This window comes from Canis aureus, chromosome 14 (assembly GCF_053574225.1).
Source record: "Canis aureus isolate CA01 chromosome 14, VMU_Caureus_v.1.0, whole genome shotgun sequence".
In the NCBI taxonomy this organism is placed as follows: Eukaryota; Metazoa; Chordata; class Mammalia; order Carnivora; family Canidae; genus Canis; species Canis aureus.
In genome coordinates, this window is record NC_135624.1 from 50,027,320 (window position 1) to 50,054,447 (window position 27,128).

The 27,128-nt window shown below is 39.3% G+C and overlaps 1 protein-coding gene across 5 annotated transcripts in view; it reads right to left on the reverse strand.

Moving 5' to 3' along the window:
* The window catches only part of CHIC2 (cysteine rich hydrophobic domain 2), a 60,769-nt gene extending 37,176 nt beyond the window's left edge, over nt 1–23,593 (reverse strand). Inside the window, exons 1-3 of one of the 5 annotated variants that reach the window (XM_077848034.1) lie at nt 23,206–23,485; nt 2,239–2,293; nt 1,940–2,095 (exon numbers count right to left, since the gene is read on the reverse strand). In XM_077848034.1, coding sequence (XP_077704160.1) covers nt 1,940–2,095; nt 2,239–2,293; nt 23,206–23,324 — 330 coding nt within the window. In that variant the 5' untranslated portion in view covers nt 23,325–23,485. Of the gene's footprint in view, nt 1–1,939; nt 2,096–2,238; nt 2,294–18,646; nt 20,976–22,633; nt 22,891–23,205 lie in introns of those variants that run through there. The other 4 variants (XM_077848038.1, XM_077848037.1, XM_077848036.1 and 1 more) reach the window with 4 other exon arrangements.
* Between the last annotated feature and the right edge of the window lie 3,535 nt (nt 23,594–27,128).

Below are 27,128 nucleotides of genomic sequence, written 5' to 3' on the forward strand. Positions count from 1 at the left end.
CTCAGACTAAATACTACATTGTTAAATGAAACTACACGAGAATGGTTAAAAAAAAATCAACCTATCTTATGTCTCAAATAAAAAGGAATTAAATGAATCGTCTGGAAAATATTCTTATGTTGCTAAAAATGCATGGAGAAAAGTAGGAAGTTGAGTTTTGTTTTCTAAATCCTATACTATGCACACATTGCAATACCTTATCCTCTCATTTAAAAAGTAAAGAACAGGGGAACCTAGGTGGTTCATTTAGTTAAGCATCAGACTCTTGATTTCGGCTCAGGTCATGATCTCAGGGTCATGGGATCGAGCCCCACATGAGGCTCCAAGCTTAGCGGGGAGTCTCCTTGAGATTCTCTCTATCCCTCTCTCTCAGCCCCTCCCCCTGCTCATCTCTAAATAAATAAATCTTTTTTAAAAAGTAAAAAAACAAAGGATCTCAAACTTAAAAGAACTAGATCACACAGATTTCTAAAGTAAAATTCTTATGACTACTTGAGTTAAATAATAGCAAACTGCCAACCAAGTGGGATACAGTAGTCATTTAAATAATGAAAAAGCCCAAACAGTGGAAGGGAGTGAGAGGATCTAAAGGCCAAGAACCACAAATTCAATTGTGGATCAAGGGATAACCGAAAATTTTTTTTAAATTCTGTAGTCTGAAGATGACCTGGTCAGAAATGGGGGGGAGGAGGGAAGAAGAAACATTCTTGGAGAAAAAAATAAATACTACAAATATTACAGGAAATATTACAAAATCAATTCTATTATAAAGGTATTATCTCCTTATCAATAAAATATAGTAGTTAAAAAATTTTGAGTAGGAATATACTGCTTATTTTGTAACAGAAATCAAGGAACAGGGATCCCTGGGTGGCGCAGCGGTTTGGCGCCTGCCTTTGGCCGAGGGCGCGATCCTGGAGACCCGGGATCGAATCCCACATCAGGCTCCCAGTGCATGGAGCCTGCTTCTCCCTCTGCCTGTGTCTCTGCCTCTCTCTCTCTCTCTCTCTCTGTGACTATCATAAATAAATAAAAAAAAAAAAAAAAAAAAAAAATTAGAAATCAAGGAACAAATAGAATTTGCTTTTCCATATTTCCTATCATTATTTGATGACAAAATGAAATGTAGCCACACAAAAATCACTCATTCAGTTTTAACCTAACAGTATTTCATTTTTATACAGAGTTACCATAATTTTTAAGATGTTAACAAAAACGTAATGCACTCCATCTATAACAATTTGCCATATCCCTACCCATATCTTAGAAATTTTTCATTTTAAGCAAATTATGACTCTTCAAATCATTTTTTTTTCTGACTACAGAATCACTATGTACTCATCTCAGAAAACTTGTAAAATACAAAAGAAAAAATTTCTTAAAAAGAAACCAGAATTCCCTGTAATCTTACCAACTACAAACAAACATAACCATGTTATTTCCTCTATGGGTACCAGCTTACATATTAATAATAATGCTATTAGTCAATGTCTATTAGACACTTTGAGCTATTTAGCTAATAGCTTTACATACACTATTTCATTTTACACTTACAACAATCCTATTCAAGTAGGCAGATGAATATTGCTATTTTACAGATAAGTCAACTAGAGATTAAAGGGGTTAGGAAACATGCCTAGAGTCACAGAGATAAGTGGTAATGCTATACCACCATTAATGTATATATAAACAGAGAATGCTGTGTATTCTAGTCTATTCTAAGGTAACTCCCTGATCACAAAAATTATAAATAAAATTAAATTTAATGTAACAGCATGTGGACATACCATAATTTAATCACTCCTCTACTGGATCAGATTATTTTTGTATAGTATTCAGCATGGTGTTACTCATTCAATACAAAAAATAAAAAGTAGATAAATGCAAGACTTCCTTGTCTACTTCTACATTTAAATTAAAATATATTAATTCAACTTACTCTTTTACTGAGGCAAATAACTGGCCACATACTGCAACCTAATGTGCAGCAGCAACAAAGGCAGCCACAAAGTAGCCAACGTACATTAACAGGAAGGTTCTTCTTAAGACAACTGTTAACTCTGTTGATGCTGGCTTTAAATTCTTCAGGAGCTACCTAAAGAAAAATTTTAAGAAATAACAATACTGCAATATTAATGTCAATAAACATGTCTCATTAGCATAATTGTTTCTCTAATTTGTTAGGAAAAGACTTTACTTTTGAGGTATATAAAGAGTACCTAAGTAAATGACACTCACTTTTCCAGTTAATGAAGAAGGGAATTCTGATTCAAATTTGTTGCTCAGTCCAAATCTATTTAAAAAAACAAAAAAAGTTATTACCTGTCATTGGTGGGGGAAAGAAAAGGCCAATTAACTTAATCAAAGGTCAAGTAAATAGATCAACTTGATATACAAAGTAACAATGGAAGTTTGAGACACAAAAACATTGTAATCAGCAATTTATGAAATGTAACAAGCAATTTTAGCAGCTGAATCAGAACTTTTCTCAAAGAAGCTAAGAATACAAAGCTAAGCAAGCAAAGTATTAATGTAATGAAAAAACAACACAATTATCCAATTTTCTCAAAATTACTGAGATTCTTCCAATTAAGTACTAGAAAGCTACAATCTCTGCTATTGATTATTCTTTAGGTCAAGAGCACTTGTTAACACTCAAAAAAGCAGTAAGATGTCTAAGAATGCAAATTGATCAGTTAGTATTTTCTGAGAACGGCATATCCACACTGTTGTTACAGCCAGAAAATGCTTTGAAAAAAAACAAAAAACAAAAAACCTAGAACAATGTGATAGCTGCCTGGCTACTTAAACTCAGAAGTACTAGACACTTACTATACATACCAGAAATGGAACTGAGGTAGTGAATTTTAATAATTTTAAACTTTTAAATGTCTGCAAAAGTCACAAGGATTGATTAGGCACTTAACTATTCCTTTGTATAGGTTATTAGGAAAGGATAAGATACTCATGGACATATTGGTAAGGTAACGGCAGATTGCACTCGGAAATAAAAACTGAGATACCTAAATATGATGACTTTTGTTAGATCCTGAAGCCAAAAATTTTTTCAATTTTATTGAGATATACTTGACATAACACTATTCATTTAAGGTATACAAGATAATGATTTGATATATGTATATATTATGAAATGATTACCACAATAAGTTTGGTTACCATCCATCTCCTTACATAATTACAAATTTTTTTCTTCCTATGATGAGAACCCTTAAGATTCACTGTCTTAACAGCCCTTATAAATACACAGTCCTGAAACAAGGAAGAAGAGTAAAATGCTCACTGATAGCTCTCTCAGTACCTCCTTTTCATCTATTTTTTTAGAGACGAGGACATTCAACAAATGTTACTAAGTATAAATTATACATTTCCATCTCTTGAAGTATAATCTCCCTTGGTCTGAAGGTTTTCTCTTTCAATCAAGAGTTTCCATTTCAATTATGTCTATTATTGCAATTAACCATCTACTTCCAAGTGGTCTTTGAAAAATTTTAGAAAAGCAACACCCAGAAACCTCCAAGTCTTCGCTTTTTTTTTTTTGAGAGTGCACACCTGCAAAGTGGGGGAGGGGCAGAGAGAGACTCTTAACCCAGCACAGAGTCCAACATGGGGCTCGATCTCATGACCGTGAGGTTATCACCTGAGCCAAAACCAAGAGTCAGACACTGAACCAACTAAGCCACCCAGAAGGCCCTCTCCACCTTTCCTAAATAGAAAAGTCTCCCTCTTTCATCCCAGCCATTAAGACATTTAACACAGATTAAATGGAGGGAGCAGTCCAGGATGAGTTTAAACCCTAATTTCCTTTTTTTCTAGAGCCTGAATATTTCCTTATTGGCTACACTGACTGCTGGCCATGTGAGTGTTGATTCTTTACCCAGGGAACATAACAAGCTAATTAATTGCTCTGTTGTTCCTGCAGGTCAGGGCTCCTTTTAAGTCAGGCTAGTTATTCTTCTGATAAGAACTTGTAGTTCCAAGGACATTGACTTAGTTCCTCTTCAGTCATACTTCTTGTTAAGTTGCATCTGAGGAACAGATAGTAAACCTTCCTCTTCCTTCATCTCACCCCTAAAAAAAAATACCAAGAAAGATTACCCCGTGACAAGATTATCACTATATAGAATGCTTAGCTTTTCTACCAGTCATTAACTTGGTGTTAATGAATATTCCATTCCCTTTTGCTTGCATTTCCCACCCACTGAACAAGAATACCTGAAATAAATGTAAAGAAAATGCTGCACTTGAAGCCCTTGAAGTCCACAAGAGTGAACCCCAACCACGCTTTGCTTTCTCTTTTAAAATCTCTAACCAAGACATATAATATCCAAATAAGTACTTATGATTACTAGTAGAATGAGCCATGATAATCAGGCACCCCTTCTCCATCTGCATTTGGAATATAGTTCTCTGTTACAGGGGTTTTCAAAGGTTTGGCATCAGGACCTTCCCTCTCCTAAATCTTTGAGGACCTCAATAACTTAAGTTTATGTGCTTTATATTTACCAATATTTTGGATTAGACATTAGAACTAAGACATCTAAAACATTTTTACAACTTATTCATAGGGGCCCCTAGGTGATGCAGTCAGTTAAGCAACCAATTCTTGGTTTCAGTTCTGGTAGTGATCTCAGGGTCATGAGACTGACCCCTCCCACCCCCACCCCAGTCAGGATCCACGCTCAGGGCAGTTGGCTTGAGATTCTCTTCTCCCTCTGCCCTCTTTCTCCCCTTCCAGCTCTATTCCTCACAAGTAAATAAATAATTCTTAAAAAAAAAAAAAAAAAACACCTTATTCATAAATGATCCCAGTATATGCTAACAAATATAACATTTTTATGAGAAATGACTTTTTCAAACCAAAAAATTTTGGAGAGAGAAGTACTATTTTACATTTTCACATCTCCTTAACATTTGACAATGGAAGACAGTTGGATTCTCACATTTCTTTGTGCATTCAATCTGCTGTGATACGCTCTTTGGTTGATGTTTATAAAGAAAATTAGGCCTCACCAGATATGTAGTTGGAAATTTGTGTATACCATTCTTTGATAATATACCAAAACTCAACACATGGTAGTGTCTGGAGATAACTGAAACTACATCAATTACCTTTTAAACTTTAGCTATGTTTTTGTTTTGTTTTGTTTTTTTAACTTTAGCTATGTTAAACTAAATTCCATTGGTATATATTACGTTTTGAATGGTTTTACCAATACCTGATTTTGTAACTTCATACATTTGTCCCTTGAAAATATTAGTAAACTGAGTAAATTGAGTTATTCAAATCTTCAAAATGTTGGCACACTTCATTATAATATTAGAATCATCACATTCATTAATATGACCACTGAGCTCACTAGAAAATATGGGAAACTGCCAAGTTCCAGTGACAGATACAAGTTTTCCAAAATTCTAATTTTCATCTGAAAGCTAGAGTTTCATTACTGACAACAAATGCTAAGAGTTGTTTTCCTTGAAGTGACAGTCTTGATTTTTAAAAAGTAAGAGGCTGAAAGTTAACGAACCAACACTACATAAACAAGAGAAAAAATGATTCAATTAAAAATATTAGAGCTACCACCTATACCTTAAAAACTAAGTTCAAAGCTTATTACTTAATAGATCTTTTTTTCCTAGCTTTGAATGTCACTGGTGGAGATGAGCAATGGTTGTTATTTTTAGTGGGTCTCCAGGCTACACACAGGCAATAAAAAGCAAAAGGAAAAAAAAAATGTAGGGAAAAGTGGGGAAAGAGAAGTAGAAGAGGGAAAGACAAAATAAAGAAGAAAGTAAACATTGACAAAGTGCTACCAACAGCTGTCTCATTTACCATTCAATATCTACTGTCAGTCCATAAGATGATATAAAAGAAAATGTAAACATGTAGACATGTGCTATATCTACATTTCCCATTACCTAAAAGACCTCTTTCTCAATTATGGTTAAAACACTCATGGCTTCAGAATTGATAAAAGATTTAAACTTTTTTCAAAGAATGGTAAATATGACAAGATAAAGTACATTAAACTTAACCTAGTTTATTCTTATCCATAACAAGTTTACAAGTCTTGAAAAGAGAATTCATTCAAATCACAACCACTGAGCATCTTCTCTGTAATACTTCATAACAAGATCCTAGAATAGATGACTTATACAGCTTTTAAACCAAAGATAGCATGTACAAAGCCAATTTTACTTTTATGTAATTTGAGGTAATTCTGAAAGTTCATGTAATATTATCTAGTAAAGCTTTGGAGAGAAACAGCAACTTTACACCTAACTCTAAAGGAATCTTCAAATAGGCTTGTTTTACTCTTATCTCACCTTCTTCCATTTCACTGTCACCTCATTCTATAGCTATAACTCAAAGCGTAAGCCAATCTGTTACCTTGCACTCTCATCTTCATCCAATTCAGAATCTCCTTTTTCTGGGGCACCGGAGTAGCTCAGTCAGTTAACCGTCTGACTCTTGATTTCAGCTCAGGTCATGATCTCAGATTCCTGAGATCAAGTCTAGCGTCAGGCTCCACACACACTGCAGAGTCAGCCTCAGATTCTTTCTCCCTCCCCATCTGCCCCTCCCCACTCATTCTCTCCTAAATAAATAAAATCTTAAAAAAAAAAAAAAAAAAAAAAAAAAAACTCCCTTTCCTGATAGATCACCTCCCTTCTAAATTCCTTTTAAGATTTAACTTTGGTACCCCTAATCTGTATATCTACCCTGCATAACTCCTTATCTCTTCTTTAAAAAAAAATTTTTTTTCTTCTCCAATATAACCAAACATCCTCTTAGAATGACACTCTTTCCTAAAAATTCTCAATCATAGCTCATTCTCTGGAAGCCCACCTTCCAGACTCCATCTTCCATGTTCCCATGATACTTGACTACATTCTCTCTTGTGCAGTCCTTATCATACTTTATAATTATGTTTACAAGCCTAATTCCCTACTCTGAGTTGTTTGTGGGTAGGTATCTAAATTATCTTTATATCCCAACAGTCTGGCCCAATGCCTGATAAATACTCAATAAACATTCGCTGAATGATCAATTTCCAAAACAGAAAATATGTCTACATTCCACTAACTCTTCATTGCAAATTTCCACACCACTGTTCTGTCTTCTTCTGATGCCCATGATTTCTGTTTCTATCACATTGCTCCAAATCTCAATCATCATTTTCAGCCTTCCAGGTCACACTCTCTGTGCTAGAGCTCCACAAAACTACCCTCACGTTTGATGATTTACTAGGAGGCTCACATGACTCAGTATATAGTTGTACTCACTGCAGACAGATACAAAAGCAAAATCAGCAAAAGGAGAAGGAACAAAGGGCAAAGTCCAAAGAAACCAAGAGCAAGCTTGCAAGAGTATCTTCTCAGTGAAGGCACAAGGATGTGCTTAATTCCTCCAGCAACTAGTTTTAACATGTATACAATACTGTCTACCAGGAATGTTCATTAGAGATTCAGTGCCCAAGGCTTTTATCAGGAACTGGTATACATGCACCCTCTACTAACAGAGACCAAAATTCCAGATTCTCAGAAGGAAAGCAGGTGTTCAGTATAAATAACATTGTTTGTTCAAACAATTTAGGCTCAGTGAGCCATTCCTATCAGTTTGGGGAATACTGGGAACCCTCCTCAAGTCCAAGCTCCCAGACACCTGCCAAGAGCCAATACTACAAACAAGTGTTTCTAAGGACAGAAGTCTGGAGCCTGCTATGTTAACTCCTTTCTGTACACCTTCCTACTCTCAGGACAGTTTAGACTCTCGTCTTCATCCCAATTAGACGTACTTATGTCCTCAGTATCTTTACTATTTTTCTCAACGAAGGCAAGCTTAGCTTCCCAAAAGCTAACCATTTGCTCCTGGTTTTATCTCCTCCAGTCTCCTCTGCAATCAGTGTATTGTTCCCTCTCTTTTGGCTGCTTACACATAGCCTACAAACCTGCTTATGTCTACCCAGGTGGAGAATCTGAAATCCTATTCTCTTCTCCCTCAGTGTATGATGGCATCCACCTCTTTTCCTTCCTCATATAGTGTCCTGAAAGAGTCCTCACATTAACTGTCTTTATCTCATCTTCCATTCATTATTCAAACTACTACAACCCAGACTTTAATCTACATTTCTTTACTGATGAGACCAGTCTACAGAGTAGTTGAAAACAATTTTTTCAGCAAGTCCTCCTTAATAGAGCATGCTTTCTCCTAGCAAAGAGCTTGAGAATTAGAGTGGGGGAATATCTTAGTTGGCTACAGCAAATACCTCCTTTGCAATGTCTTTGATTTCTGGCAGGCTTTTTCTATACTGTTATGTATTACCTATATTATTAGTTTGCAAACTTCATTTTTAAAAAGATTTATTTATTTTATTGAGAAAGAAAGAGCTTTTTGTTTGTTTATTTCATTCTAGGGCAATCAAAGCATTACTGTTTTAAGATCATCTTACTTTACTAAATCGATTAGAAAAGGCACATGTCATGTTTAGTAATGTAATTGCAAAATACCATCTTAAATGGTTTTGATGTTACATAGGTTACTTAGTTTTTATACTATCTTAGTTCAGTTTGGGGGAGTGTTTTTGTTTTTTTTTTTTTAATTTTGGCAGGAAGTGGGGTCTGTTAGCAATGAAAATGAGATATATGTCTCAGCTTAACTTGACTGCATTATAAATTACTGCTTTTATTATAAATTACTTACCTTTATCTATTATGCTCTCCAAGTCTAAAGTTTTTGAGTATGGCAAAAAATAACTTCCTTTATTCTAAATCAAAGTACAATTAGACCTGGACAATATCGAAAAAGCCAAATTTTATCATGTAAAATTACAATTTGATATTCTTGAAAGAAGAGTAATGGATAGGAAGCTAAACTCCCCTCAAACCTAATAATCTGTATTAATCTAAAAAGCTGCAAGTAGCATTTAATAATTTCAAAAGATACAATTCAAGGTGGATGGCATCTTAATTCAGTTATCTACAAAGACTAATATGTAAATGAAACTAAAAAAATATGGGACACCTGGATGACTCAGCAGTTGAGCATCTGCCTTGGGCTCAGGGCATGGACCCAGGGTCCCAGGATCAAGTTCCACAGGGGGCTCCTAGTGGGGAGCCTGCCTATGTTGCTGCCTCTTGTGTGTGTCTTCATGTCTTTCATGAATAAATGTTCTTTTTTTAAATCTTAAAAAAAAAAAAAAACTAAAAAATATTTATCAAGCACCGTCAATGGAACTTTAAATTATTACAACCATTCCAGAAATAATTTGGCATTACAAATATTTAGACCTTTGTCATAGTACTTTCTCTTTCAGGAATCTAGCCTAAAAAATAATCCCGCTCTCGAATAAGTCTTTAAAAAAAATAAAGTTTGCAAACTAATAACATAGGAAATATGTGTTATACCATGAAGTTAAAAAGAAAACACAAAACTGTACATACACTGTGCTCTCAACTATAAAGAAAAAAAACTGGGATCCCTGGGTGGCGCAGCAGTTTGGCGCCTGCCTTTGGCCCAGGGCACGATCCTGGATACCCGGGATCGAATCCCACGTCGGGCTCCCGGTGCATGGAGCCTGCTTCTCCCTCTGCCTGTGTCTCTGCCTCTCTCTCTCTCTGTGTGACTATCATAAATAAATAAAAATAAATAAAAAATTAAAAAAAAAAAAGAAAAAAAACTTACAAAATAATAGAAACGTTCAGAGTAAAATTTGATAGTATATAAAAGTAAAAAAAAAAAAAATTCGTAACTTTTGACCCAGGTAGTACTGGGTCAATTCTTCTAGAAATGTATAGAAATCTATGGAGCCTGTATTTCATACTTTAAGAACCCTCATATAACTGGCAAATGTTCCCAATATGTTAAATGAAAAATGTAGAATACAAAATCCTTTTAAGTATGGTTTCAATTTTTTAGTAAAAATATTTACACATATGCAGAGAAAAATTCACAAAGTTAATCCATCAAAATATTAATCATGGTTAATCATAGGCAAGAAGCTTATGAGTGATACTTCATTTTCTAGATTTCCAAGTTTTCCAAAATGTCTATAACATATATTGCTATTTTAAACTAAACAGGGACTCCTGGGTGGCTCAGTCGGTTAAGTGTCTGACTCTTGATTTCAGCTCAGGTCATGATCCCCAGGTTGTGGGACTGAGCCCTCTGTGGGGCTCCACACTCAGCAAGGAATCTGCTTAAGTCCCTCTCCCTCTGCTCCTCCCCTAACTCCCCACCCTCAACCCCTGCTCACTCTCACTTGTGCACTCTTTCTCTAATAAATAAATATTAAAAAGAAAAGACTCCTAGAAAGAAAAATTTAGTAAGGATGAAAAATAAAGACACCAAAATATTAAATGACCTTGGTCTCTTGGTAATTATAGGCAGCTTATTTTCTGCTTCACTGAGACATCCCTATTTCCCAATTTCTAAATAATCTTTGTTTTTCCTTATAATTAGAAAAAGGATTTAAGAAAAAGAAAAAAGATTAAACCTGAAGGAGAAAATAGATTAAAGAGTATTTGTTTTTAAAGATTTTATTTTTAAGTAATCTCTATACCCAACACGGGACTTGAACTCAAACCCCAAGATTAAGAGTCACATGCTCCACCAACTGAGCCAGCCAGGCACCCAAAGGGGTTTGTTTTTAAGTTAAAGTAAAGAAATATATGTGCAATTGACATGCCTAGATTTCAAAATAATTATACTTTTAAGGTATATTGTAGAGTACATTCTTAAAGGATTTTTAGAGATGTAACAAGTATACTGTAAAGAATTTAGAAATTAAAGAGAAAAGAATAATTTCTAGTTCACAACAGTACAAATCTCAGAATTGGAAAGCTGGAAAAGAACACAGTTTTCATTCAGTCCAAACATTTCATTTCACAGATGGAAAAATATCTAAGAGGTAAATAACATAATATGTAAGATCTAGTCTAGAGCCTTACTTTCTTGAACCCAAGCCGGGGGCAATTTCTACTACAGGTCAATGCCTCTAGTAATTCTCTGAAAGTGTAAAAAAAATGTTTATCTCCTTGACCTAGAAAACTTGTAGACTGAGAAAATATTTGAGAAATGGAGGGAGAAAGAGTTATTTTCCATCAAACAGAAATTATACAATTAAAACTAGTACAAAATAGGGATCCCTGGGTGGCGCAGCGGTTTGGCGCCTGCCTTTGGCCCAGGGCGCGATCCTGGAGACCCGGGATCGAATCCCACGTCGGGCTCCCGGTGCATGGAGCCTGCTTCTCCCTCTGCCTGTGTCTCTGCCTCTCTCTCTCTCTCTCTCTCTCTCTGTGACTATCATAAATAAATAAAAATTAAAAAAAATAAAAAAGTTACATTTAAAAAAAAAAAAAACTAGTACAAAATAAATGTTAACGTTCTCATATGGACCTAGAAAAATAAAATCTGTTTTTCAGCTTTTCACATTTGTACCTAAACTCCCAAAATATACAGGATTTATAAATGTTTGTGTTGATGAATAATATAGAAAATGCATACGTTTGTTGCTTTGGTTCCATAAAATAAAAGAAGCAATTAAGCAAACAGACTCTGGAGCCAGCCAGACCTCCTGGAATGAAATCTTAACACTACCATTTACTAGATGTGTCACTCTGAGTAAGTTACGTTATGTTTTCTGAGCCTGAGTTTCCTTATTCATACACCAGGGACAATAATAGTGCCTAACTCATTAAATAATGTAACAAAGCACCAACAGTGAATGGCATAAACACTGTATGTTGTAACTGCTTTTATTATTATAAAACAACATAAATGTCTAGTGTGTTTTTATTATGGTTATCATTCTTCTAATAAACTGGGCAATATCATTTAATAGCCACTTTGGACAACTTGATAAACTAGAGAACACCCAAATATCAATGACTTCACAAACATCCTCTTCAAACAGCTTAGCAAATAGAATAGCCAATGATCGAATTGCCTAACGTTAACTGTGAAAGATTTTCCAACTTTTTGCCAACCTTTTCAAGGTCAGGAGGTGGTATACAGGAAACGGGGTATCCAGGAAGGTGCTAGGTTTAGGAAAGCTGGGCAACACTGATGAGTTAAAAACTCTACAAGCTAATATGGGCAAGCATCAGGCCAGGAATCCAGGTTAAGACAAAGGTTGAAAAGCACAGAGAAGTTACTGTGGTAAAGATGGTAGAGCAATACAAAGGAGAGACCTAATGCCCAAATTCTAATCCTGGTTCAGAAAGCCATGAGGTCTACTGTCTTGGGAAAGCAAATCTCCCATCTGGTTTTATTTGCTTCAGGTAAGACAAACTGGCCTCTCAGCGTCAACAATGGCCCAAAGATCAAATGGTGTCCCAAAGTTTTTCAGAAAAAAAAAAATTAGCAAGGCTTCCTGAATTCACATTTTACCGGTGGGACAGTTGCTATTAAAACAAGAAGAAAGTTTAAAACTTTATTTTTGTCATAAAGTTTAGTTTTTCTCTTTGCAAGAGAAGGCTGTCAAAACTTTGTACTTTTTATCAAGTATGTCTCATCTCAACTCCTTGAGAAAGCTGTTACGAAAAAAAGAGTAAGGGAGAAATAAATGAGTTTTAATTTTAAATGGGAGGGGGTGGGGTCATTAAGAAGACAATTGTGAAAAGAAAATAACTGTGAAAGATCTGAAGGTGAATGAGCCAGCCATTTGGATATCTGGAGGGAATATTCCAGAAAGTGGAACAAGCCAGTGCAAAAGTCCTAAGCCAGGAGCGTGCCTGGAATCACTCAGAGAATAGAAAGGAAGCCAGTGTGACTAGAGTGGGGTAAACAAATCAAAGAATATAGAGGGGTGTCTGGGTGGCTCAGGCGACTGAGCATCTGACTTGATTCCTGCTCAGGTCATGATCTCAGGGTCCTGGGATCCAGCCCCGCCTTGGGGCTCCATGCTCAGTGTGGAGCCTGAGTTTCTTTCTTTCCTTCTCCCTCTGTCTCTCCCAACCCCCTCCTTCCCACTCCCACCCCCACTTGTGCTCTCTCACGCACTTGTACTCTCTCTAAACTAAATAAATAAATTTGCTTTGTTCTTTTTTTTTTTTTTAAGAAAGAATAGCAGAAAGTCAGAAAAGTAACAATGGGTCAGATCACATAGGTCTTGTAGGCCACCAAAAGGAACTTAAACTCTGAAGATGGGGAGCTTTGGGGAGGTTTGATACAAAAGAGACAGGATCTGATTTTAAAAGAATCTCTAAAAATTAAAATAAAATAAAATAAAATAAAATAAAATAAAATAAAATAAAATAAAATAAAATAAAATAAAATAATAAAATAATCTCTATGGGAGAAGTACTAAGAAGACTGTAAAGGCTGAGAAGCAAAGGAGGAAGGGAGAAAAAAAATTCAGCGTAAGCAGAAGTGAGATGGTGACAGCTCACACTGGTTAGTGGAGATAACAAAAAGTGGTCAAATTTTGAATACATTTTGAAGACAGAGCCAATGGATGATTTCCTGACAGCCTGGATGAAGTGAAAGAGAAAGAGAGACCTTACAGATGTGTCAGAGATGTTTTTAGCCTAAGCAAATAGGTTGCCAGATCTGCCACCAATTGAGAATAAAAAGGCTGCAGTTGAAATTGATTTGGGGAAAAGATTATGAAAATCAGTCTTGGATATTTTGGATCCTGAGACATTCAACCTGTACAAATCTCGGCTCATAGAATTTTATCTTCCTACAGATATGACAAGACCTATGAATACATGAACCAAAAATTTCAGATTCAAACTGAAAACATCAACTATGCAGATGGCAAGTGAAGACAGCACTTATTTCATAATGTTGAACTCTGAGCTCAATGGAATCAGCTTTTTAGCTATTTTGGGAGATAAATTCATCATAACTACGGAAGAAATTAAGAGATGTTAATTCATAAAAACCATGCTTTAAATTCATCTGGTTGCCTCAATACACATCTGAATATCTGAATATCAATGAAACTCAAAGAAGAAGGGCTAGAACTGAAAGTATACTGTGCTTTCCCAGAAGACACAGAACCCCTGGAGTTAGGACATAAATATGAATCTCAGAACACGTCTAAAAATTCTGTGTGACCAAATTCTGAATATTTGGTTGGGTTCATCCAGCTCTGTGAAAATACAATCTTATTAATAAACTAGTGAAATCAAAGACTTATTTTTTAAATAATTTATTAATTTGTTTTATCATAAACCTCATCACTAATAGTTCTATAATATTCTAGCATTAGAATTTTACTAATTTTCAACTATTAAGATTGTATTTTCAAGTATTTATAGACGATTACATATGTTATTAAACAATGGAAATTATTTAAATATATACTGATTAAACTTCTTGGTAGTAACCTCTAACAATATATGAGTTCAACTAATCTAACTCAACTATCTAATTTATACATACATTAGAATATTCTTCACATATAAATCTTACAAGCAACACAATAGTGATAAATTATGTTCATTTAAGAATATATAGGTTGAACTGGATTATAATATAAACTACCAAAAATATAAATTTCAAGGACATTTAGAATAGTTTAGAAATGGCAGAAAAAGAAGGCTGGGTACACAGGAATTCCTTTACTAAACTTCAAGGACTCCATTATAACTACAACACAAAATCAAAGAGAATAAAAAAAAAAAAAAAGAGCTCTTGCAGGAAGTACACACACATATACACACTCACGATTAAAAAAAACAACAACACAAAGTTTGGTTACCCCAAAGTCAAACCAACTCTAACCAACATAAGCTTAGGTTTTCTTAGATGGTAAGATCCTACATAGACCTACATAGATGGAGAAGAGCTTAAGGAGAAAAAAAATCAGTTGTCTAGGTCTTTGTGAGAAAATTCAGCCCTTGTATATTCAATTTAGTTTTAAGTGTAAAGACTTAAAAAGCACAGTCTTTTCCTCAAATCTAATAAACAGATCATTGTCAAACACCACGCCTCTCGTAGCCAAAGGGTAAGACTTTACAAAGCTCACTTCAAAATCTATGATCTTGTGGGAAAGCCCCTCTCTACTTCCGGGACACGCTGTTCCCTTGCACTAGCTGCCCTATGGTAGCAGAACAGGAAATGCAGGTATGTCATCGAGAGGGCCTCTAGTCAACAGTAAAGGCAACCACAGTTCTTTGACCTCACTCCTTATAAAACCAAAGCAAAAAACACAGCAAAACACGAGATGGGAATGAGGATGAGATGGAATGGGGAAAGAGATGGCACCAGGAGTTCCTGCTGTTTTTTCAGACCTCACTGAGAGTTGTGAACTTTGATGACTTCTAGACAGAACTTTATCTAAAGACCATCACCACAACCATCATGTCTCATCCAGGCCATTCAGCAGCCTCCTAACTACTCTCTCCTGTTTCACTCTAATCCCTCTACAATCCTCTCCTGCTCCTATTCAGTTCACCAACTTCATGTCAAGGCACCATCCCCCTTACTCACTACATTCTGGCCACTGCACCCAAGTGGCCTTTCAGTTCCTCCGGCCAGCCAGACCTATTTTGCTCTTCTCCATACCTGGAATGCTCTTCACAGAACCTTTCATAGTTCCTAAAATGCTACTATTCAGAAGAGCTTCTCCCTAATCCCATTATTATCAGTCACAGCACTTTATTTAAAGGGCTCCTTCGCAGCAATTTGCTCAGACATAATTTGTCTCTTAACTATAAGCTCTGTGAGGACAGAGCAACTATGTTTGTTTTATTCACAACTATGTACCTACTGTCTCACATAATACCTAACATAAAATTTAATAAATGCTTGTCGGGATCCCTGGGTGGCTCAGTGGTTTAGCTCCTGCCTTTGGCCCAGGGCGTGATCCTGGAGTTCCAGGATCGATTCCCACATCGGGCTCCCTGCGTGGAGCCTGCTTCTCCCTCTGCCTCTCTCTCTCTCTGTCTCTCATGAATAAATAAATAAAATCTTTAAAAAGATAAATAAATAAATAATAAATGCTTGTCAAACTACTTATCAAAAAACCTCAATAAAAAATTATTTGAGGAAACAAATATCTTAAAACTCAAGTATTAAAATTCAAGCATCTAAATCCAGTACTCTTAGCCAACTTTTCTTTTTTTTTTTTTTTTAAAGATTTTATTTATTCATGAGAGACACGGGGGGGGGGGGGGGGGGCAGAGGAAGAAGCAGGCTCCCTGCAGGGAGCCCACCGTGGGACTGGATCCAGCAGGGCCCCTAGGATCAGGCCCTGGGGCGAAGGCAGCGCTAAACCGCTGAGCCACCCAGGCTGCCCGCAATTTTTCTTATTTCGTAGTTCTAATTATGTTGGTTGTCTCATTCCCAACCTACAATTCATCTATTAGATAGAAAGAAGGTAAACAGAAAGGAAAGCCCACACATGTGAAATGTAAATGGAAGTGCCCTTTAGAGAAGATCTTCAAACCCCAAAATACCTGAATGACCCCTAAGAATATCACTGTATACCAACCTGATAATACCTGCTGATTAAATGTTTCAACTCAATTGGATAATTCTGACTTATGCTCAAGATCTTGTTTAAAAGCAGGAAAGCATATATTACCTTTTCGATGGATTTCCAAGAAAATGATAAAGATGAGCCACAAAATGTGCATGAAGGGATAAATACCAAAATATGTAATAAGTAACAATTTGCTAAATGTTTATTGTGAGTCCACCACATTAGGTAAATTATATTGGACTCCCATACCTAATCTTTGAGGTAGACATTATCCCTTTTGCAAATGAAAAAACTAAAGCACAGAAAGGTTAATGGTTACATTTAGGTTACAGTTGGGAACTATCTGAGAATTAAAACTAACCTGCTGAACATCAAAGACCATACTCGTTGTGCCACATACCATCAATTGCTTCTAAATGTGTCTAATATGATAAGAGAATCGCCTAAGCTCTTATTAAAAATAAAAATTCCTAGACTCTTCTTGAGATTTTGATTGGGGATGTTAGAGCAGAGAACCTAAAATGTGTATCTTTTAAAACGCTCTTAGTGATTTTGATAATCAGGCAAGTTTAAGAAATCTTGCATTGGGATTAAGCTACACTACATGAACACTGAAGGTTTGGTTTAAGATCTGATTTTATAAATGGATTCTGAAACAAATTATGAAAAGTCACAAAAAAATCTTTCACAGAAGATACTAAAGACACTAAACATAGCTGTTGCTACGTGTTATATTGAAAACCTAATTTTATTGAGAATAAAATCATAAGTAGTTTTATAGATTAGAAAGCTGAACTAGACACAGACACTATGGAGATTTAAAAGATCCGGGATGCCTGGGTGGCTTAGCAGTTAAGCGTCTACTTTTGGCTCAGGGCATGATCCCAGGGTCCTAGGATCAAGTCCCACATGGGGCTTCCTGCATGGAGCCTGCTTCTCCCTCTACCTGTGTTTCTGCCTCTCTCTCTGTCTATAAATCAATAAAATCTTTAAAAAAAATTAAAAATCTCCTTCCAAGTTTACAGTTGGTCTAATAACCTGAGCCTTTAACCTATTAGAATATAAACTCAAGTTGGGAGTTCAAGAGCAGCTCTCAAAGTAAAAAATACTGTTCTTTAAAGAAATATTATTATTCAGAGTAATATTATTTAGAATAATACTATTTGAGTAATTACCATCATAAATAATTTCATATAACTTATTTTTCACCATTTAGTATTCCACTTAGCTAGTCACATAAAATTTTAAGCAGTAGTCAATTTTATATCTGTTAAGAGGCATAAATCCAACATTGAACTGTTTGGACTGAAACACCATCTAAATTTCAAATTCAAATACAGTAAAATTTTGAAACTTCAGTTCGCTACCATATTCCTCATTTCTTCAAGAAAGTTTATCCACTGAGAAGTTTTAGTAGTTGATCCCATTAAAGTATTCAGCATTTTTTTCTTTATATTATCAAAGATATGTTCAATGCTATATTCTAAATCAAACTAATTTCCTTTCAAATGATAAGGAGTAAGAAAAATTTCTCTGGGGGAAAAAATGTCTCAATGTTACAATTTTCCTATAATTATCATCAAATTTTGTTAAAACAAAAAGAGAGAAGCCATTTATCTTTTGAATATGATTTTATAAGAGTTCTACTGTAAAATATTGTTTGCCTTCAGTAGGAGGTTCAGGAAGGGAGGAAAACAATTACTCCTTTAGTAATTCTGACAAGATCCAAAAATGTATGCAATTATCTCATTTACTTAGAGAGCGTTTTAGGACTTATAACATTCTACACACTATATTAAATAGTGGAGAAATAAAGACCAATAAACACAATTCCTGTTCTCAAAGAACTTCACAGCTTTATGGAAAAACATCAAAATAAGGTCTTCAAAAACTCAAAACAAAATGTTTAATCTTTAAAAATGGAAAGGAGGTGAAAATTATAAAGTTAAAAAAAAACCTGTTTAATCAAAGTAATTCTGTTATTTGGACAAATCATGATCAGATCTCCGGGTAGCAGTGTTGAAATACTGATACATTTCAAGATAGACCATCTTTTATTAACGCTACCATTTGAAAGGTCAAGATGTTCTTGTGATATCTCCTATGCAAAGATCTTATTGTACCCCAAAGAAGTTTCCAACTTTCTTCATTTCAAGTCACACTTCTAAATCTTTTGATTTTCCACAGCATACCTGAGATGAAGACAAGCAAAGAGAGTGAGTTCCACAGCCATTGGTAAAAACTGGTGCTGAAGGATGAGGAATTATTTGTGGAGATGGTAGGAAGATTATACCTCAGAAGAGAGTACACGAAGATACAATAATTTAGTGAAATTAAAAGAGAATAACATTATTAGAAACAAACTTTAGCAAAATAACTTGGCTCTATGACAGGGCTTAAGTTAGAAGTCAAAGATTATGCCTAGGAAAGCCCCAAGTGATTGTGATACAGGAGGGCATGAAGTGAGACAGAAGCAAATAATGTCAGTTATAGTGATAGATCAGCTAGGAAAATACTGGCCTAAAAACTATATTTAAATTCTAACTTTTAGATTAACATCCTTTAGCACTATCATTATGAAAAGTTAAAGTCTTCACCAACGATCACTGTATTTTGCACAAATTTACTGAGAGGTAAAAAACTTCGTAATTTTAAAATACTAACCAATCTGGCCTACACCACCTAGTAATCACTTTTCCCCTCATCTTCATTACATAATAGAATGAGAAGACTCTCTCCCTCCCCCTTTCCTCTCTTTCTCTCTCACACACACACACACAGAAAATCTACTTTTAATTGAAATGTGAACTCAAGTCTTTTAAATTACATGTACATCAATATTAAGCAATAATAGGAACTTATTCCCCTCTTCCTTCAAATATCACTTTTCCTCAAAATATGCTTCTGTATAAGAGATCTCTCTGTTGGAACTGCCATATTGTTCCATACTGCTACTTGCAAATCTAACAATGAAGAAAATTATTAAACTCATCCAGAAGAATGTCAAAAAAGAAAACCGATCATGATGGAAGTACAAAGTATAAGTCTGATTTGCAGTCAATATAAAAATATTTGCAGGGTGCCTGGGTGACTCAGTCGGTTAAGCATCCGACTCTTGATCTCAGCTCAGGTGTTCATCCCAGGGTCATAATAAGTTCAAGCCCTGCACTGGGCTCATGTTAGGTGTGGAGCCTACCAAATAAATAAATAAATAAATAAATAATAAATAAATATTGAAAACCACATTAAAGCAGACTTTGTTTAGACAAATTATTATATTACATCCTTATATCCCTAAAATTTGATTATGCCCCCAAACTAACAAAAACTTGCCTGTGTAGTAGAAAATGGAAGGTAACTTACTTTGTCACATCACTATAATGACTTGCCAAATCATGTCATATGAGAATACAGTGATTCCCAAAATAAGAGTAATACTATAACATGATACATTGAAGTACGGAGGGAAAAAAAGCAAAAATATCCAACTATAAACGTCTACTCAAAAGTGAAGTCTATGAAAAATACACATGGATGAATCTATATCTTTTCAGACTGATCAGAATTACAGATAATTCAGTTTGTACTATGATTTATTTCCAAATCAGTAAAGGAAGACTTCTCTAAAGAGCTCCTTGGTTTAAAAAAAGAGGTGGGCTGGGAGCAGCAGCAGTTTTACCATAACTGCCTTACTAGTTTTTCCCATCTGTATTTAGAGGCAAGAAAAACTGAGTCTGCTCACAGTTATAGTAACCCATAAGCACCAATTTCAAAACCTTTATAGGCACTAACTGGGCTACTAACTGGCACAGCATTCCTTTGTATTATGCATGACAAAGTCACACACACCAAAAAGTTTTGTATTACTATTACTCTATGTCACCACAAAACAGGTTAAGGTTTTCAATAAAGATTCTTACTAATTGTCACCAAAATATTTTACATGGCAATTTAACCTCATGTAAATTGTGTAGAAATGGAAAAATAGGACAAAAGTCAATCATCATTAGGTCTGAAAATGGCAGTTCTGATTTCTTAGTACTCTGCCGCTATGTTTCTCAAAGCAGAACACTGACTGTGGAGGATAACTAATGAAAGTTATTATTTATTGAGCACAGTATCACATAATGTGATGAATCCTTGGCATATATGGTCTCATATAATACTTAATAATCTTAAAGGTTATATAATCTACCCAAGTGACTGGGGGTAGATTTGAACCTAGAGCCCAGATTCAAGGTAATGGGGAAGAGAGGTAAAGTGATTGTACAGATCACAGAAATAACTCCCAATATAAAAAGGCATATTGCTTACTAATGGCAGAGAGTTCCTCCTCATACTCTGGAATAGTGGTTTTCAACCCTGGCTACACATTAGAATCACCTGTGGAACTGTTTTTTGTTTTTTTTTTTTAAGATTTTATTTATTTATTCATGAGACAGAGAGAGGCAGAGACACAGGCAGAGGGAGAAGCAGGCTCCATGCAGGGAGCCTGACGCAGGACTCGATCCCAGGTCTCCTCCAGGATCACATCCTGGGCTGAAGGCGGCACCAAACCGCTGAGCCACCTGAGCTGCCCCTCACCAGTGGGACTTGCTTTTAAAAAAAAAAAAAAAAAAAAATCCATTCTTGCCTGGGACTCTCACTCAGATACCCGGCATTCAGTTGGCCTGCCCTGGGGTTAAGGCACCGTTTTTTGTTCGTTTGTTTATTTTTTTTTTTTTTCATCTCTCCAGGTAATCCTAAAGGGGCAGTAAGACTGAAAACCACTAATAATTCTTTCCTATCCTGCTAATCTCTCTAGTAGGCAAACAACTACAACCAAATGTACTCATCACCTACTTGGTTCTGAGTGCTTCATCTATTACATATCCTATTTACTCAACAAAGTGCTTAGTTTTTCTTTTCCTTTAAGCAAAGGAAACATTACAACTATAGCTGCACCTTTTTAAATAACAGAATTTCACAGGCTTTTCCTTTGACAAGCAGAATACAGGGGGCAAGGCAGGGAGACAGCACCAGAGTCTGAAAATTCCCTTCTTTAGGCACCCATATGCTCTTTAGGTTCAAAACAAGGTAAAAAGGGGGCAGCCCGGGTGGCTCAGCAGATTAGCACAGCCTTCAGCCCAGGGCGTGATCCTGGAGTCCTGGGATGCAGTCCCACGTCCGGCTCCCTGCACGGAGCCTGCTTCTCCCTCTGCCTCTGTCTCTCTCTGTGTCTCTCATGAATGAATACATAAAATCTTAAAGAAACAAGGTAAAAAGGTCCTAAGACTCACACTAAAAAAATTACATAGCAGGCTATAAAAGTTCTGTGATACGTGCTAGAGATTTACTATCCATGCTCTCTCTTAATTCGGCTGGAGATGACACTGAAGACACTAAGTAACTGTTATTCTGGTGATAAATCCTATTGTCTTCCCGTGCAGCGTCTTCACCCTATAAGTCACCTGAATGTAAAGGGGACAGGTGCTAAAGAAATCAAAGCATTACATAAGCATACCCAAACAACAACATGGCTGGTCGCACCACGTAGTGAGAGATCAGGGTTCTGCTGACAACCTCCTATGGCAAGTCTTAACCATTTCCCTCCAAGTGCTGTTCAGGGCACATCCCACTCACCCTACACACCAGAAGGGTCATGAAAACTACTCCAGGCCGGCCCCAGGCTCCCTGTCCCTTTTTTTTTTTTTTTTTAATTTCACTAAACAGGTAACAGTCTGGAGAACACCTGACAAGCGTGGAAGCTTGGACCTGGCGTCTTAACAAGAGATCCGAAGCGAACAATAATAAACACTCCACGTTGTCCAAAGCTCCGCACTTCTCGGAGAAACGTTACCAAACTTCCTGCTTCCGGACAGCTCAGGATTTGGTCCGAGTCTTCGCATTCCTTTTATTAGTCATGACCCTTCGGGGCGAAGCGAAGCTCTCCCTCCTTATTTGTTTGAAAGATCTCGGGACTTTTAAACGCTGCAAATCGGACTTACGCGGGGGAGGGGGAGGGACACGACCCTTATCCAAGGAAGAAACCCTATAGATGCCAGAGTTCACCCCCAGAGGAGGCTTGGATTCCCCGAGAGCCCCTTTAATAGGAACCTGAGCTCAGTGGGTCCATCGCGTAGATTTCTTTCCAAAACAACAAAAACAAAACAAAACAAAACAAAAAACCGGGTAGTTACACGTATGCCGTTCTGCGTGGTCTCCGATGCTGGTTCATCTACACATTTTTATCAGAGCCGATTACAGGAGCCTGCGTTAGTTCCGCGGAAATGGACCCTGCAAGGCTGGGGGGACCTGCGTGTGCGTGTGCGTGTGCAAGGCACGGGCACGGCGACGGGGAACCGCTCACGACCAGCTGTCACGGGGGGGCGCCTCCCCCCCCTTCCCGTAGGGCCCACCTCTGGCCACGGGGCCGCCCGTCAACAAGGGGCAAGGGGATGAGGAAACGAGGGGGAGGCGCCCCGTCCATACTGCGCTTCCGCCGCAAGCTGAAGGGCAGACCCCGCGGGAGAGACCTTCCCCCCGGGGACCCGCCACAGCGCCGGGGCCTGCAGGGGAGGATGGAGGGGCGGGAGGGGGAGGGGGAGGGGAGGGATGGAGGGCAGCGTCTGTCCCCACGCCGGCGACCCAAACACACGAGGTGAAGGCAAGTTCTCGCTTCCTGGCGGCCCGCTCCTCCCGCAGCCCCGACGCCGGGGGCGGCCCGGCCCCGCCGCTGCCCGTCCTCGCCCTCCCCTCCTCCGGGCCTTACACGGTGACGTGACCGGAGCCGCGGACCACCACCGGGTCCGGCGAGTACTTGAGCAGCTGCTCCTCCAGGGCCCGCTCCTCGTCCTCCTCCTCCTCGTAGATCTCGTCGAAATCCGCCATCCTGGGCCTCCCGGGCCCCCCGCCCCGGCCCGAAGGGGCCCGACTCCAGGGCCCGGGCCCGGGCTCCGGCTGGCGAGGCGGCGGGCGCTGCGGGGAGTCGCGGCCGCGGGCTCCGAGGCCGCGGGGACCGCCCTGGGCCGCCGGGCTCCGGCTACAGGGCAGCTGCCGCCCCGGCCGCCGCCGCCGCCGCCATTACCGTCAGCAGCAACAACAACACGATGTCAACATCCGCCCGCGGGCCGACACCTCCGGCAGGACCGCCGCCGCCGCCGCCGCCGCCGCCGCCGCCGCGCCGGCAACCACAGCAACAGCCAGAGCCGCCCGCAGCGGGAGCCGCCGGCTAGGGCATCGCGAGACTTCCCGGGAGTGCGCGCGCACGCGCGGGGGGCGGGGAGGCCGGCGCGGGGGCGCGGGCGCGCGGGCGCGCGGAGGGGCGGGCGCGCGCGGCCCGGCGGCGGGCGCGCGCACGCGAGGCCCCGCGCGCTCCCGAGGCGCCGCGCTTCCCCCGTCCGCGCCGCCGCCGCCGCCTGCCCGCCGCCCGGACCGCGGGGAAGGGGGGGAAGGGCTGGAAGGGGGGCTCCGAGGCCCGGACGCGGGGACCCCCGACCCCGAGAGCCGAGCTCCGAGTGTCCAGGGGAGCCCTCGCTCACCCAGGTAACCTCCAGTCCAAACCACTGGGAATTAGACCCCTGGCCGCGATAGAGAACGGAGAGCGTGGGTCTCTGCCTCTGCAGCGAACGGTGGCCCTCGCTCTTCGTCGGCGGCTGCCGTCTTGGTGGGAACCGGGGGCTAGACTTTCCCAGCCGACACGCTGCAAGCATCTTTTGTCCACGGACACGCTGCAAATACCTTTCTGTCCACGGACATGCTGCAAGCATCTTTTGTCCACGGACACGCTGCAAGCATCTTTGTGTCCCTTGCAAATACCTTTTGTCCACGTTAATCCGGGAATTTTCAAAGCATGTCCAAATGCAAACATTGCATCCTCCCATCCCCTTGGATATCGTCCAATATGTGAAGCCAATGATGCCTTTTTTTTTTTTAAGAGAAAACTCATTGTAGTCATGCCGTGAAGCAAAATGGACAGACACATGGTCTAGATTCTAGATTAAAAGATGAGGTTTCCTGCCCCAACTCCCTCATCAACCATGGCCTGTTTTCTTAGGTTAGGACTTTAGAGAATCCGTTCCCTTCCTTCAGCTCCTCCAGCAAAGGGAAGAGTGGAGAAGGGAGCAAAGGGGAGGGGACAGGAGGGGAAGAAGGGATTCTGCTTACCTGCCTAGACCATTAATAAAGTCCTAATGGTCACCTGGGTACTTAGTTTCATAGTCAAGAAACTGTCCAGACATACAAAAAGTTCAGGGGCAGGAGTGACCTCCTGAAAGAGTCCTAGATAATGACTATATACCATGGATACAGGACAGGATAGTCACACTGGATCCAGGGCTAGCCAGCCGGTTCTCCAAGTAGTGTTCACATTCTGACATCTCCCTTTAGATGGGTCATTGTTGACCTTGAGAAAAATGCAAAAGACTGACAATAAAGATAGCAAGAAATACCAAACATTTTCTTGCTGGAAATGGTTGAAGGAAATGAGTGTAGTTAACCAAGAAAAGATAATGGGAAAACACAGTTGTATCAGACTTGCTGTATAACTCCCCAGAGAACATTTATTCATTTATTCATTCAACAAATGTTTACTGGGCTCTAACTATGTGTCAGGCACTGTGTGTGTGTGTGTGTGTGTGTGTGAATGAGCCACAGTCCCTCTATCTAGTAGCTTATTTATCACCAAGGTACGCAATTATAATTTGGTCAAGTGCTCCCAGAGGCGTTTACAGAGGGTGCTCATGAAGCATCCAGAAGGCAGCTTCGCTTAGTGGTTAGCAATGGGTTCTGAAGCCTAGATGCCTGCCTTTGAATCTCAGTTCTGCCACTTACTTTGTGACCCTGAACCGGTCACTTAACCTCTCTCTTCCTCGTGTGTAAAATGAGGATTAAAGTACCAACCCCCACTGGTCTGCTCTGCAGATAAATGTGTATGAAACGCTTAGAAGAGGGTCTGGTGGGTCACCTGGGTGGCTCAGTGGTTGAGCGTCTGCCTTTGACTCAGGTCATGATCCCAGGGTCCTGGGATCGAGTCTCGCATCAGGTTCCCCGCGAGGAGCCTGCTTCTCCCTCTGCCTGTGTCTCTGCCCCTCTCTGTGTCTCTCATGAATGAATGAATGAATGAATGAATGAATGAATAAATAAATAAATAAATAAATAAATAGATAAATAAATAAATCTAAAAGAAGAAGAAGAGGGCCTGGTGCATAGAAAATGCAGGGCAGCAATAAGGGCTGTCTAAGGCCCCATCCCACTAATCAGCTCTATGAGGATGAGCACAGTTGTTTGCACTACATAGGTCTTTACAGTTTATAAAGCTCATACATAGCATATCATTTCCTATTCCCCAAGAACCCAACGAGGTAACCCAGAAGGATGTAATTTCTTCCTTCATTTCAGAGATGCTTTGTGACTTTCTCATGGCCAAATGGCCCTTTACTAGTCAGACTCAGGACTTCAACTTCAGGACACTGGGTAGGCCAAGCTCCTGAATTTCCTTCTTGGCAGGAACCAAGAGGCCAGCGGCTGCACTCTGTTGTTGAAGGAGTAACTGCAAATGGGAGGGTGAGAAAAGGGAACGAGAGGAAGGAAGGCCAGTACGTTCCAGGCCCGGCCCACAGCCAGCATGCTGTGACTGAGAATTCACCGTTCTGTGGAAACGGTGGCCAAGATAAGGGGCTGGTGCCCCCAAAGTATCTAAATCATCACCCAGCTGACAGCTTCCCAAGGGCAGAGGAAGTCACCCACAGCTCCTTCCCTCTCAGCAGTTTCCCAAGTTCTGGCTTCAGAAAAGGAGCCCAGTCAATGTTCTCTGAGTTGAGGCATATTGTTACTAGTCCTAGCTCCAGAACATCATGAGTTAATCAGGCTTCTGAGGACTGTGAGAATGTCACCCTTTATCTTAACACTGGTTCTGTGTGGGAGAAAATGTTCTTATTCTGAGATCTATTCAACAGGGAGGTCTTTGTATCGCCCGCTGCCTCTGTATAAGGTGGGGGCTGTCTTAATTTTGTTCTTCCTATTTTGCTCTTCTTTTTCCTGCTCTGAAAACCCTGTCAGAGCCAGCAAAAGGGTGTGGGACCTGGGAACGAGGTGGAGAGGATGAGAGAAGATGAGTCAAATATTTCTCTGATGATGGTTGACATCATAATCCCAAACTCCACCCCCAACCCTCCAGGGCCCAGCTTCCTGTCAAACTCCTGCCCCAGTCTCTTCCTGGGGATAAACCCCCCTTTCTCTCAGTGTCCAAGGTGTTATCCTGCTCTCTACTGTTTAGACATCTCTCCATATGTGCTCCTCTTTACATTCCTGCTTCACGCACTTTCACATTTACCTTCAGACTAAATGGCTCAAAACCAAACAGGATAATGCCTCCGGAGCCTCCGGAGGCCACAGATCTTCAGTTGCTTTCAAGGCAGATATTCCTAGATTTGAAAACTTCCAAGTTCTGTCACTACCTAGCCAAGTGGCGTTGGGTAGATTCAACTTTCTAAGCCTCCTTTTCTTCATCCTGAGACGGAATCTATGTTGTGAAGTTATCAAAGATCAAATGAGATAATGCCACGGACTGAATTGTGTCCCCCAAAAAATTTATGTGTGGAAGGACCATGGTGATGGTAGTTTTGAGAGGCAGGGCCTTTGGAGGCAATTAGGTTTGGATGAGGTCATGAGGGTAGATTCTCAGAATGGGATTAG